This window comes from Scyliorhinus torazame, chromosome 13 (genome assembly GCF_047496885.1).
Source record: "Scyliorhinus torazame isolate Kashiwa2021f chromosome 13, sScyTor2.1, whole genome shotgun sequence".
Lineage (NCBI taxonomy): Eukaryota > Metazoa > Chordata > Chondrichthyes > Carcharhiniformes > Scyliorhinidae > Scyliorhinus > Scyliorhinus torazame.
Window position 1 is genome coordinate 90,855,793 of NC_092719.1, and position 14,220 is coordinate 90,870,012.

At 45.6% G+C, this 14,220-nt stretch overlaps 1 protein-coding gene and 1 pseudogene across 8 annotated transcripts in view; one reads left to right on the forward strand and one right to left on the reverse strand.

Annotated features, from left to right (window-relative positions):
- washc4 (WASH complex subunit 4) overlaps positions 1 to 14,220 on the reverse strand; it is a 425,031-nt gene that overhangs the window by 104,639 nt on the left and 306,172 nt on the right. For all 8 annotated transcript variants that reach the window (XM_072471956.1, XM_072471955.1, XM_072471953.1 and 5 more), the window contains 4 exons: positions 12,162 to 12,308; positions 11,087 to 11,166; positions 10,895 to 11,000; positions 9,261 to 9,377 (listed from right to left, as the gene is read on the reverse strand). In XM_072471956.1, coding sequence (XP_072328057.1) covers positions 9,261 to 9,377; positions 10,895 to 11,000; positions 11,087 to 11,166; positions 12,162 to 12,308 — 450 coding nt within the window. The remainder of the gene's footprint in view (positions 1 to 9,260; positions 9,378 to 10,894; positions 11,001 to 11,086; positions 11,167 to 12,161; positions 12,309 to 14,220) is intronic.
- On the forward strand, positions 7,270 to 7,571 carry LOC140388185 (small ribosomal subunit protein eS28 pseudogene; annotated as a pseudogene).

The window sequence follows — 14,220 nt, forward strand, 5'->3', positions numbered from 1 at the left end:
GGTGGGGTGGTCGGGGCGGGAGGGCGCCGTTGGGGGGAGATACGGCTACGTGGGAACCGGGTGAGGAGCTGGGTTGAAAAAGGAGATGGCTAGTCGACAAGGGGGGTGCGGGGGGTAAAGAGCCCCCCAACCCGGCTGATCACGTGGAATGAGAGAGGGCTGAACGGGCCGATAAAGAGGGCACGGGTACTCGCACACCTAAAGAAACTTAAGGCAGATGTGGTTATGCTGCAGGAGACGCATCTGAAACTGATAGACCAGGTCAGACTACGCAAAGGATGGGTGGGGCAGGCGTTTCATTCGGGGCTAGACGCAAAAAACAGGGGGGGTGGCTATACTAGTGGGGAAGCGGGTAATGTTTGAGGCAAAGACCATAGTGGCGGATAGTGGGGGCAGATACGTGATGGTGAGTGGCAAATTGCAAGGGGAGGCGGTGGTCTTAGTGAACGTATATGCCCCGAACTGGGATGATGCCAACTTTATGAGGCGTATGTTAGGACGTATCCCGGACCTAGAGGTGGGGAAGTTGGTAATGGGTGGAGATTTTAATACGGTGCTGGACCCAGGGCTGGACAGATCGAGGTCCAGGACCGGAAGGAGGCCGGCTGCAGCTAAGGTGCTTAAGGACTTTATGGAGCAGATGGGAGGAGTAGACCCCTGGAGATTTAGTAGACCTAGGAGTAAGGAGTTTTCGTTTTTCTCCTATGTCCACAAAGTTTATTCACGGATAGACTTTTTTGTTTTGGGAAGGGCACTGATCCCGAAGCTGACGGGGACGGAGTACACGGCTATAGCTATTTCGGATCACGCTCCACATTGGGTGGACCTGGAGATAGGGGAGGAAAAAGAACAGCGTCCACCCTGGAGAATGGACATGGGATTATTGGCAGATGAGGGGGTGTGTTTAAGGGTGAGGGTGTGTATTGAAAGGTACTTGGAACTCAATGATAATGGGGAGGTCCAGGTGGGAGTGGTCTGGGAGGCGCTGAAGGCAGTGGTTAGAGGGGAGCTGATATCTATTAGGGCACATAAAGGAAAGCAGGAGGGTAGGGAAAGGGAGCGGTTGTTGAAAGAACTTCTGAGGGTGGACAGACAATATGCGGAGGCACCGGAGGAGGGACTGTACAGGGAAAGGCAAAGGCTACATGTAGAATTTGACTTGTTGACTACGGGTAATGCAGAGGCACAATGGAGGAAGGCACAGGGTGTACAGTACGAATATGGGGAGAAGGCGAGCAGGTTGCTGGCCTACCAACTGAGGAAAAGGGGAGCAGCGAGGGAGATGGGGGGTGAGAGATGAGGAGGGAGAGATGGAGCGGGGAGCGGAGAGAGTGAATGGAGTGTTCAAGGCATTTTATGAAAGATTATATGAAGCTCAGCCCCCGGATGGGAAGGAGAGAATGATGTGCTTTCTGGATCAGCTGGAATTCCCTAAGGTGGAGGAGCAGGAGTGGGCGGGACTGGGAGCACAGATTGAGACGGAGGAAGTAGTGAAAGGGATTGGGAGCATGCAGGCGGGGAAGGCCCCGGGACCAGACGGATTCCCAGTTGAATTCAATAGGAAATTTATGGACTTGCTGGCCCCGCTACTGATGAGAACCTTTAATGAGGCAAGGGAAAGGGGGCAGCTGCCCCCGACTATGTCAGAGGCAACGATATCGCTCCTCCTAAAGAAGGAAAAAGACCCGCTGCAATGCGGGTCCTATAGGCCTATTTCCCTCCTGAATGTGGACGCTAAGATTCTGGCCAAGGTAATGGCAACGAGGATAGAGGATTGTGTCCGGGGGGTGGTTCATGAGGACCAAACTGGGTTTGTGAAGGGGAGACAGCTGAATACAAATATACGGAGGCTGCTAGAGGTAATGATGATGCCCCCACCAGAGGGGGAAGCGGAGATAGTGGTGGCGATGGATGCAGAGAAAGCATTTGATAGAGTGGAGTGGGATTATTTGTGGGAGGTGCTGAGGAGATTTGGCTTTGGAGATGGGTATATCAGATGGGTACAGTTGCTGTATAGGGCCCCGATGGCGAGCGTGGTCACGAATGGACGGGGGTCTGATTATTTTCGGCTCCATAGAGGGACGAGGCAGGGATGTCCTCTGTCCCCGTTATTGTTTGCACTGGCGATTGAGCCCCTGGCCAGAGCATTGAGGGGTTCCAGGAAGTTGAGGGGAGTACTCAGGGGAGGAGAAGAACACCGGGTATCTCTGTATGCGGATGATTTGTTGCTATATGTGGCGGACCCGGCGGAGGGGATGCCAGAGATAATGCGGATACTTGGGGAGTTTGGGGATTTTTCAGGGTATAAATTGAACATGGGGAAAAGTGAGTTGTTTGTGGTGCATCCAGGGGAGCAGAGCAGAGAAATAGAGGATTTACAGTTGAGGAAGGTAACAAGGGACTTTCGGTACTTGGGGATCCAGATAGCCAAGAATTGGGGTACATTACATAGGCTTAATTTAACGCGGTTGGTGGAACAGATGGAGGAGGACTTTAAGAGATGGGACATGGTGTCCCTGTCACTGGCAGGTAGGGTGCAGGCGGTTAAAATGGTGGTCCTCCCGAGATTCCTTTTTGTGTTTCAGTGCCTCCCGGTGGTGGTCACAAAGGCTTTTTTCAAAAGAATCAAGAAGAGTATTATGAGTTTTGTGTGGGCCGGGAAGACCCCGAGAGTGAGGAGGGGATTTTTGCAGCGCAGTAGGGACATGGGGGGCTGGCACTACCGAGCCTAAGTGAGTACTACTGGGCCGCCAATATTTCAATGGTGTGTAAGTGGATGGGAGAAGAGGAGGGAGCGGCATGGAAGAGATTGGAGAGGGCGTCCTGCAGGGCGACTAGCCTACAAGCTATGGTGACGGCACCGTTGCCGTTCTCACCGAAGAAATACACCACAAGCCCGGTGGTGGTGGCTACATTGAAAATTTGGGGGCAGTGGAGACGGCATAGGGGAAAGACGGGAGCCTCGGTGCTCGATAAGAAATAACCATAGGTTTGTTCCGGGGAGAATGGATGGGGGATTTGGAGCATGGCAAAGAGCAGGGGTAACACAATTGAGAGATCTGTTCGTAGATGGGACGTTTGCGAGTCTGGGAGCGCTGACGGAAAAATATGGGATGCCCCAAGGGAATGCATTTCGGTATATGCAACTGAGGGCTTTTGCGAGGCAACAGGTGAGGGAATTCCCGCAGCTCCCGACGCAGGAGGTGCAGGATAGAGTGATCTCAGAGACATGGGTGGGGGATGGTAAGGTGTCGGACATATATAGGGAAATGAGGGACGAGGGGGAGATCATGGTAGATGAGCTGAAAGGGAAATGGGAAGAAGAGCTGGGGGAGGAGATTGAGGAGGGGCTGTGGGCTGATGCCCTACGTAGGGTAAACTCATCGTCCTCGTGTGCCAGGCTAAGCCTGATACAATTTAAAGTGTTACACAGGGCGCATGTGACTGGAGCACGGCTCAGTAAATTTTTGGGGATAGAGGATAGGTGTGCGAGATGCTCGAGAAGCCCAGCGAATCACACCCACATGTTCTGGTCATGCCCGGCACTACAGGGGTTTTGGGTGGGGGTGGCAAAGGTGCTTTCGAAGGTGGTGGGGGTCCAGGTCGAACCAAGGTGGGGGTTGGCTATATTTGTGGTTGCAGAAGAGCCGGGAGTGCAGGAGGCGAGAGAGGCTGATGTTTTGGCCTTTGCGTCCCTAGTAGCCCGGCGCAGGATATTGTTAATGTGGAAGGAAGCCAAACCCCTGGGTGTGGAGACCTGGATAAACGACATGGCAGGGTTTATAAAGTTAGAACGGATTAAGTTCGTACTAAGGGGTTCGGCTCAAGGGTTCACCAGGCGGTGGCAACCGTTCGTCGACTACCTCACAGAAAGATAGAGGGAATGGAAAAGAAGAAGACAACAGCAGCAACCCAGGGGGAGGGGGAGGGGGGGGGGGAGGGGAGGGGGAGGAATCGGACGGACTCTCAGGGATGTTATTGTATATGTATAGGCACTTGTTTTAGGTAATGTATATTGGACTGTTTGATTGTATCTTTGGAGAGTATTTATTTTTGACAAGGCAGTTGCCATTTAGTTTGGTTTTTGTTTCTGTTCATATATTATTTATTTATTTGTTTAAAACTGGCCACTGTTATTTATATTGCTTTATTGTTGTTTAAAAGAAACACTACGTACTGTTATGTTTGGCCAAAAAATCTGGAATAAAATATATTTTTTAAAAAAAAATAAAGCTCTGGTCAGACACCAGCTGAAATATTACATCTAGTTCTGATCACCACGCTTTGGGAAGAATGGGGCTGGTTCAGCGCAGAGCTAAATCGCTGGCTTTGAAAGCGGAGCAAGGCAGGCCAGCAGCACGGTTCAATTCCCAAACCAGCCTCCCCGAACAGGCGCCGGAATGTGGCGACTAGGGGCTTTTCACGGTAACTTCATTTGAAGCCCACTTGTGACAATAAGCGATTTTCATTTCATGTGAGTGTCCGTGAGAGAGGATGCAGACGAGATTTACCCAGGGATGGGGGAATTTTAGCTACAAGGTTGGGTTGAAGAAGCCGGGGGTATTCTCCTTGAAGCAAAGGAGATTGAGTGGAGGCTGATAGAGGTGTGCAAGATTATGAAAGGTTTAGATAAGGTAAACAAAGAAAAATTCCACAGTATCTACTTGGATGAGCGTTAGATAACGGGGTGTTTCTCAGCACTACAGGACTCTATCCCCATTCAGGTAGATCGTGCCCAAAATGTCAGCCCTTGTACAAAATAATGTGGGATGTTTCACTGCAATTGTATAGGGTGTTAGTGAGGCCACACCTGGAGTTTTGTTTTCAGTCTTGGTGTCCTAAGCACAGTGGTTGGACTGTTGCTTCACAGCTCAGGGTCCCAGGTTCGATTCCCACTTGGGTTACTGTCTATGTGGAGTCTGCACATTCTCCCTGTGTCAGCGTGCGTTTCCTCCGGGTGCTCCAGTTCCCTCCCACAAGTCCCGAATGACGTGCTGTTAGGTGAATTGGACATTCTGATTCTCCCTCTGTGTATCCGAACAGGTGCCAGAATGTGGCGACTAGGGGCTTTTCACAGTAACCTCATTGCAGTGTTAATGTAAGCCTACTTGTGACAATAAAGACTATTATTATTAGTGGGTTTTAATATTGAGTAATATTTGGCATTTTGAAAGGGTAGGATAAAAGGAAAAGGAGGTGGTGGGGTAGTTCAGTAAATAAAGGATCAGATCAGTGCAGGAGTGAGAAAATAATTTTGGCTCAGCAGATCAAGATGCAGAATCGGCTTGAGTGGGATATGAAATAGCAAGGGAATGAAGTCACTGGTGAGAGTTGTTTATAGAAGCCCTAACAGTAGCAACACTGTAACAAATAGCATGGATCAAGAAATAATGGGAACTTGCAATAAAGGGTCTGCAATATCCATGGGACATTTTAATCTTCATATTGACTGAACAAATCAAATTTGCAAAGAAAGCCTTGTGATCAATTTCATAATGTATTCAGGACAGTTCCTTTGGACAATATATTGTGGTACCAACCAGAGGAAAAACTATTTTAGAAATAAGGAAACATAGGTTGAGCCAGCTCTTTGAGGGGGTAGAGATAAGAACATAAGAACTGGGAGCAGGAGTAGGCCATCTGGCCCCTCGAGCCTGCTCCGCCATTCAATGAGATCATGGCTGATCTTTTGTGGACTCAGCTCCACATTCCATCCTAAACACCATAACCCTTTTACCTTTATTCTCCAAAAAACTAACTATTTTTATCTTAAAAACATGAGCCTCAACTGCATCACTGGGCAGGGAATTCCATAGATTCACAACCCTTTGGTGAAGGAGTTCCTCCTTAGCTCAGTCTTAAATCTACTTCTCCTTATTTTGAGGCTATGCCCCCTAGTTCTGCTTTCACCCGCCAGTGGAAACAACCTGCCTGCATCTATCCTATCTATTACCTTCATAATTTTATATGTTTCTATAAGATCCCCCCCGCATCCTTCTAAATTCCAACGAGTACAGTCCCAGTCTACTCAACCTCTCCTCATAATCCAACCCCTTCAGCTCTGGGATTAACCTAGTGAATCTCCTCTGCACACCCTCCAGCGCCATTACTTCCTTGCTCAGGTAAGGAGACCAAAACTGAACACAATATTCCAGGTGTGACCTCACTAACACCTTATACAGTTGCAGCATAACCTCCCTAGTCTTAAACTCCATCCCTCTAGCAATGAAGGACAAAACTCCATTCACCTTCCTAATCACCTGTTGCACCTGCAAACCAACTTTTTGCGACTCATGCACTCGGCTACCCAGGTCCCTCTGCACAGCAGCATGTTTTAATATTTTATCATTTAAATAATAACCCCTTTTGCTGTTAAATGGATAACCTCACATTTGTCAAGATGTGTGTGAACGTCTAGAGGAGTTCTACAATTAATGGGCGTTATTCATTATGCACTTTCGAGAGTTGAATTACATCGAACATTGGGAGGTGGGGTTCGGAGAGGTGGGGTGTGGGGAACTGTATGTGTTTTTTTTTAATTTAGAGTACTCAATTGTTTTTTTTGCCAATAAAGGAGCAATTTAGCATGGCCAATCCACCTAACCTGCACATCATTGGGTTGTGGTGGTGGGTTGTGACGAGGATTAGTGGGAAACCAGAGAATTGGGAAGCCTTTAAAAGCGAGCAGAGGACAACTAAAAAAGCAATAAGGGAGGAGAAGATGAAGTATGAGTGCAAACTAGCTAGTAATATAAAGGTAGATAGGATGAGATTTTTTCAATATGTATGAGAGGCAAAAATAGACATTGGACCACGAGAAAATGTGGCTGGAGAAGTAATAACAGGAAACAAAGAAATGGCAGACGAACTGAATAGTTACTTTGCATCAGTCTTCACGGTGGAAGACACCAGTGGGATGCCAGAGCTCCAGGAGAACCAGGGGGCAGAGGTGAATGCAGTGAACATTACCAAGGAGAAGGTTCAGGGGAAACTGAAAGGTCTGAAGGTGGATAAGTCACCTGGACCGGATGGACTGCACCCCAGGGTCCTAAAAGAGATAGCTGAGGAAATTGTGGAGGCATTAGTGATGACCTTTCAGAAATCACTGGAGGCAGGAAGGGTCCCAGAGGACTGCAAGGTGGCTAATGTAACACCACTGTTTAAGAAGGGAGGGAGGCAGAAGACAGGAAGTTATAGGCCAGTTAGCTTGACTTCGGTCATTGGTAAGATTTTAGAGTCTGTTATTAAAGATGAGATCGCAAGTTTTTTTTTTTCCACCGCCGCCATCATGGAGGGTCCGCGGTCTCAGACCGTCAAAATGGCCCGGGTTACCAAAGTTCTTGGAAGGACTGGTTCGCAGGGACAGTGCACTCAGGTCCATGTGGAATTTATGGATGACAGCAACCGATCCATCATTCGGAATGTGAAAGGGCCAGTTCGTGAGGGAGATGTGCTCACACTTTTGGAATCTGAGCGAGAAGCGAGAAGATTACGATAACAGACCGACAAAACTACCGCAAGTTGAAGCCGCTATCAAAACAATTGGTTATGAACATTTTCGCAGTTTTTTGACAAAATGGGACAATAAACATTAATAATTTTTAAAAAAAGATGAGATCGCAAAGCACTTGGAAGTGCATGGTAAAATAGGACTGAGTCAGCACGGCTTTGTCAAAGGGAGGTCATGTCTGACAAATCAGAGGAGGTAACAAGGAAGTTAGGCAAAGGAGAACCAGTGGACGTAATTTATTTAGATTGCCAGAAGGCCTTTGACAAGGTGCCGCATAGGAGACTGTCAAATAAGTTAAGAGCTCATGGTGTTCAGGGTAAGATCCTGGCATGTATAGAGGATTGGCTGACTGGCAGAAGGCAGAGAGTGAGGATAAAGAGGTCTTTTTCAGGATGGCAGCCGGTGACTAGTGGTGTGCCTCAGGGGTCTGTGCAGGGACCACAACTTTATACAATATACGTTAATGATCTGGAAGAAGGTACTGAAGGCACTGTTGCTAAGTTTGTAGATGATACAAAGATCTGTCGAGGGACAGGTAGTATTGAGGAAGCAAGGGGGCTTCCCTTGGACGAGCTAGGAGAGTGGGCAATGAAGTGGCAAATGAAATACAATGTTGAAAAGTGTTAGGTTATGCACTTTGGAAGAAGGAATTTAGGTATAGACCATTTTCTAAATGGGGAAATGCTTCGGAAAGCTGAAGCACAATGGGACTTGGGAGTCCTTGTTCACGCTTCTCTTAAGGTTAATGTGCAGGTTCAGTTGGCAGTTAGGAAGGCAAATGCTATATTAGCATTCATGTCAAGAGGGCTAGAAATACAAGACTCGGGATATACTTCTGAGGCTGTATAAGGCTCTGGTCAGACCCCATTTGGAGTATTGCGAGCAGTTTTGGGCCCCGTATCTAAGGAAGGATGTGCTGGCCTTGGAAAGGGTCCAGAGGAGGTTCACAGAATGATCCCTGGAATGAAGAAGTTGTCACATGAGGGACGTTTGAGGACTCTGGGTCTGTACTCATTGGAGTTTAGAAGGAAGAGAGGGGAGTATCCTATTGATACTTAAAAGATACTGTGAGGCCTGGATAAGAGTGGACGTGGAGAGGATGTTTCCACTTGTAGGAAAAACTAGAACCAGAGAACACCATCTCAGACTAAAGGGACGATCCTTCAAAACAGAGATGAGGAAGAATTTCTTCAGCCAGAGGGTGGTGAATATGTGGAATTCTTTGCAGCAGACGGCTGTGGAGGCCAATTCACTGAGTGTCTTTAAGACAGAGTTATAGGTTCTTGATCAATAAGGAGATCAGGGGTTATTGGGAGAAGACAGGAGAATGGGGATGAGAAAATATCAGCCATGATTGAATGGCGGAGCAGACTCGATGGACCAAATGGCCTAATTCTGCTCCCATGTCTTATGGTCTTATGGAATTGCTATCTAAAAAGAATGTGCGAGGTTATAGGGTTAAGGGAGTGGAGTGGGACGAGGTAGAATGCTCTTTCAGAGGGAGTGAAGACTTGATGGGCCAAATGGCCTCCTTCTGCACTGCAAAGATACCGTGAAAGTCTGATTGGACAAAAACGAAAAACTTGAAACCTCTTCAATTCATAATTTCTTAAGACAAGTTCTGAGTTTTGCATTTAAATGCAAGTAAAGGCCAGGTTTTTCTAATTTCTAACCTAGGGCATTAATTTTAAATACATCCATATAACACTGAAAACACAACAAAGATGTTTTGTGCTTTAATGCCAGTTACCTCATTTAGAACATCCATGATTTCTTTATCATAACATTCCAGCAACACTTGAGTGGACTCCAGATGTCTTGCATGCATCATGGGTGGGACACAATCCCTCAAAGCACTGAACATGTACTAAAAAATGAAACATCAGACTGTACAAAACAGACTTTAACATATTGATTTTAACATATTAACTTTAACAATTAAGTACATTTTACAATTTATCTAATCAAGTGTCACCACATACTTCTCCAACATAACGTACTTCTAATCCTGGTCACAGATAGAATCCACTTCATTTCAAAATCACATTTTCAAATCATCAGCCTTCACTTAATTGAATCATGAAGATGATTAAAGAATATCAATTATGGATTCTCCCACTCTATTAAATTATAGGGTGTAGCTTCTTAAAATTGAGAGCAATTTAGGGAGAGGGTGAGGGAGGGAGAGGAACCCAGGTAATCTCACTTTCATGAGTTAACTCCGATTAGAACCATGATTGCTTGCTAGCACATCATTTCAAGGAACTGAAGGTTAATGCAAAATTCAAAAGGTCAACTGCTCATCATCAATACTGTTTGTCATTTCTACACAAATCTACAGGTACTGTATCTCAAATCCAGTTATCCAAAAACCTGCAATGTCCAAAAGCCAGACATTTTTTAAAGCTGACAGCCTCCATGCAGAGAGAGAAGGGAGCTAACGTTTCAAGTCTGGATGACTCTTTGTCAAAGCTGGAAGGTTTTGATAAAGAAATCATGGATGTTCTAAATGAGGTAACTGATATTAAGGTTTTGACAAAGAGCCTGCAGACTCGAAACGTTAGCTCCCTTCTCTCTGCACAGATGCTGTCAAACCTGCTGAGATTGTTCAATATTTGCTGATTTTGTTTCAGATTCCAGCATCTGCAGTCATTTGCTTTCATTTTTTTTAAAGCTGCCGTACATGAATTTGTATTCTTGGATGAGTAAAATAACCTGAGAGGGTGGTAACACATGGTTGCCTTCAAAATGTACCTACATGAGCAGTTAGCATGTTATAATATTCAAGGTTATGGACTAAGTACTGGCAAATAGGATTAGATAGACAGGTTGGGTGTTTTTATAATAATAATCTTGATTAGTGTCACAAGTAGGCTTACATTAACACTGCAATGACGTTTCTGTGGAAAGCCCCGAGTCGCCACACTCCGGCGCCTGTTCGGGTACACTGAGGGAGAATTCAGAATCTCCAATTCACCTAACAAGCACACCTTTCCGGAAAGTGGGAGGAAACCGGGGCACCCGGAGGAAACCCATGCAGACACAGGGAGAACATGCCGACTCCACACAGACAGTGACCCAAGCTAGGAATTGAACCCTGGTCCCTGGAGCTGTGAAGCAACAGTGCTAACCACTGTGCTACCGTGCTGCCCATACGTCAGTGCAGACTCAATGGGCCAATTCTGCACTTCATTATTCTGTAAATTTGTGGCTAGTCCAACAACGTGACCACCACACTTCTGTACCATGGTTTCTACTTGAATGGCATCTGTTTAATATGCATAAATCATCCTAAATACAAATTGTACACCAAATTAATCACGCAATTCTCATTAGTCCAAACCTCCCAGTTATGTTATCATCAATACAATGTGTAGCTCTTACGTGCACTCTTGCAGAATCTACAGCATTGTCATAAACATCATCCAAGTAGATGGGGAAAATGGTTCGATGCCAGTACAAGAAGTTGCAGTTGCACAGAACTTGAATCCTGCAAAACACACCAAAAGGTTAAAAACTTTGCTGCTTGACCCAGAGTAGCATGTTATGTGAATACTTTCTCACTGCTTTGCTCACCTCTCTCTCAGCTCACTGATCAGGTCTAACTTCTTCAGAACCACTTGCAAAACAAGCAATTCTTCATCTCGGAATGTTTTCTGCAGAAGCCAAATGGGCAAAACAGCACTTTAAGGGTGACAGTGTTCAGGATCATAGAATCATAGAAGTTTACAGCATGGAAACAGGCCCTTCGGCTCAACCAGTCCATGCCGTCCAGTTTTTACCATTAAGCTAGTCCCAGTTGCCCGCACTTGGCCCATAACCCTCTATATCCATGTAACTATCTAAATGCTTTTTAAAAGACACAATTGTACCCGCCTCTACTACTACCTCTGGCAGCACATTCCAGACACTCACTACCCTCTGAGTGAAGAAATTGCCCTTCTGGGCCCTTCTGAATCTCTCCCCTCTCACCTTAAACCGATGCCCTCTAGTTTTAGACTCCCCTACCTTTGGGAAAAGATGTTGACTATCTACCTTATCTATGCCCCTCATTATTTTATAGACCTCTGTAAGATCACCCCTAAGCCTCCTACGCTCCAGGGAAAAAAGTCCCAGTGTATCCAGCCTCTCCTTATAACTCAAACCATCAAGTCCCGGCAACATCCTAGTAAATCTTTTCTGCACTCTTTCTAGTTTAATAATATCCTTTCTATAATAGGGTGACCAGAACTGCACACAGTATTCCAAGTGTGGCCGTACCAATGTCTTGTACAACTTCAACAAGACGTCCCAACTCCTGTATCCAATGTTCTGACCAATGAAACCAAGCATGCCGAATGCCTTCTTCACCACCCTGTCCACCTGCGACTCCATCTTCAAGGAGCTATGAACCTGTACTCCTAGATCTCTTTGTTCTATAACTCTCCCCAACGCCATACCATTAACTGAGTAGGTCCTGGCCTGATTCGATCTGCCAAAATGCATCACCTCACATTTAACTTTAAACAAGTATTCCAGGACCTTTGTCATTGACGTGTGTTGAATAAGTTTCATATCATAATAACTTTAATAATATTGAGAATGAAAATGTTCATTTACATTTCAAAGAAACAATTATCTTTAGTTTCTTAAGATACAACATTATACTTACCATCTGGGTTCCCACACTTAACGCTAGTGCGACTACTAGCCTACGTTCTTTGGTACTGGGTCCATTGAGAGCATTTTCAGCCAACACCAGGGCTGACAGCACATCCAGACGTCGCTCACTGTATTTCTTGTCGGATATTACTCTTTTCTGAAGGAACAATATAATTAACTATTTTCCAAATGCCTAATTTTGTTGTCCATGAAATCTAAATCTTCAACACAAACTAGCGTAGGCAATAAAATATCTCTCTAATATCGAAGAAAAGCCATTTAATGTGGAGTTAAGGTAATCAGTACAATAATTTGTTTCCATTAAATGGTTATATTGTGATCCTATTTAAAGAACTATTTAAGCTTGAGCTTTTATCATGTGAGAGTACCTTTAAGAAATGGGTGTTTAAGCAATGTACCTTTAAGAAATGGAGCTGATCATAAGTGATGTCTGAGGGTGGGGGGGGGGGGGGGGGGGGAGCTGAGCACACTTCTGCTCTTTTGAGTTTCAGTTTGAGAAGGCAGCTGGGAGTGTCTGTGTGTTTTGCTGTGAGCTGCATGAAGAAACACAGAGCTGGTCTGTTGATTTCTACAATCCAAAGACTGTAAATATATTGAGTGTAACCTCATGTCTGTTTTTGAAGGTTTGAAGTCTTTTGGATGTTTAAATGAACAGTTTGAAGGATTATTTCGTGTTGTAGTCTTTTGGGGTTATCTTTGAAGGAATGGGTGTTAAGATATTTAATGTTTGTTTTTAAAAGGTTAACTAGAGTTCATAGAATAAACATTGTTTTGTTTTAAAAACCACTTGTCCATTTCTGCTGTATCACACCTGGAGAGTACGCCATGTGCTTCCCACACCACAATTTATTACAAGTTGTGGGTCGTTTGAACTCCATGAAACACTTTGGGGTTCTGTAAAGCCGGACCCATAACACTTTACATAAAGTGCCATTGTTGAATTTTACCCATGATTTTACCTGGGACTTCGATGTTGTGGCCATTTCGGAGACATGGATAGAGCAGGGACAGGAATGGATGTTGCAGGTTCCGGGGTTTAGGTGTTTTAGTAAGCTCAGAGAAGGAGGCAAAAGAGGGGGAAGTGTGGCGCTGCTAGTCAAAAACAGTATTACGGTGGCGGAGAGGATGCTAGATGGGGACTCTTCTTCCGAGGTAGTATGGGCTGAGGTTAGAAACAGGAAAGGAGAGGTCACCCTGTTGGGAGTTTTCTATAGGCCTCCAAATAGTTCTAGGGATGTAGAGGAAAGGATGGCGAGGATGATCCTGGATAAGAGTGAAAGTAACAGGGTAGTTGTTACGGGAGACTTTAACTTTCCAAATATTGACTGGAAAAGATATAGTTCGAGTACATTAGATGGGTCGTTTTTTGTACAGTGTGTGCAGGAGGGTTTCCTGACACAATATGTTGACAGGCCAACAAGAGGCGAGGCCACATTGGATTTGGTTTTGGGTAATGAACCAGGCCAGGTGTTGGATTTGGAGGTAGGAGAGCACTTTGGGGACAGTGACCACAATTCGGTGACGTTTACGTTAATGATGGAAAGGGATAAGTATACAACGCAGGGCAAGAATTATAGCTGGGGGAAGGGCAATTATGATGCCATTAGACGTGACTTGGGGGGGATGAGGTGGAGAAGTAGGCTGCAAGTATTGGGCACACTGGATAAGTGGAGCTTGTTCAAGGATCAGCTACTGCGTGTTCTTGATAAGTATGTACCGGTCAGGCAGGGAGGAAGGCGTAGAGCGAGGGAACCGTGGTTTACCAAAGAAGTGGAATCTCTTGTTAAGAGGAAGAAGGAGGCCTATGTGAAGATGAGGTGTGAAGTTTCAGTTGGGGCGATGGATATTTATAAGGTAGCGAGGAAGGATCTAAAGAGAGAGCTAAGACGAGCAAGGAGGGGACATGAGAAGTATTTGGCAGGTAGGATCAAGGAAAACCCAAAAGCTTTCTATAGGTATGTCAGGAATAAGCGAATGACTAGGGAAAGAGTAGGACCAGTCAAGGACAGGGAAGGGAAGTTGTGTGTGGAGTCTGAAGAGATAGGAGA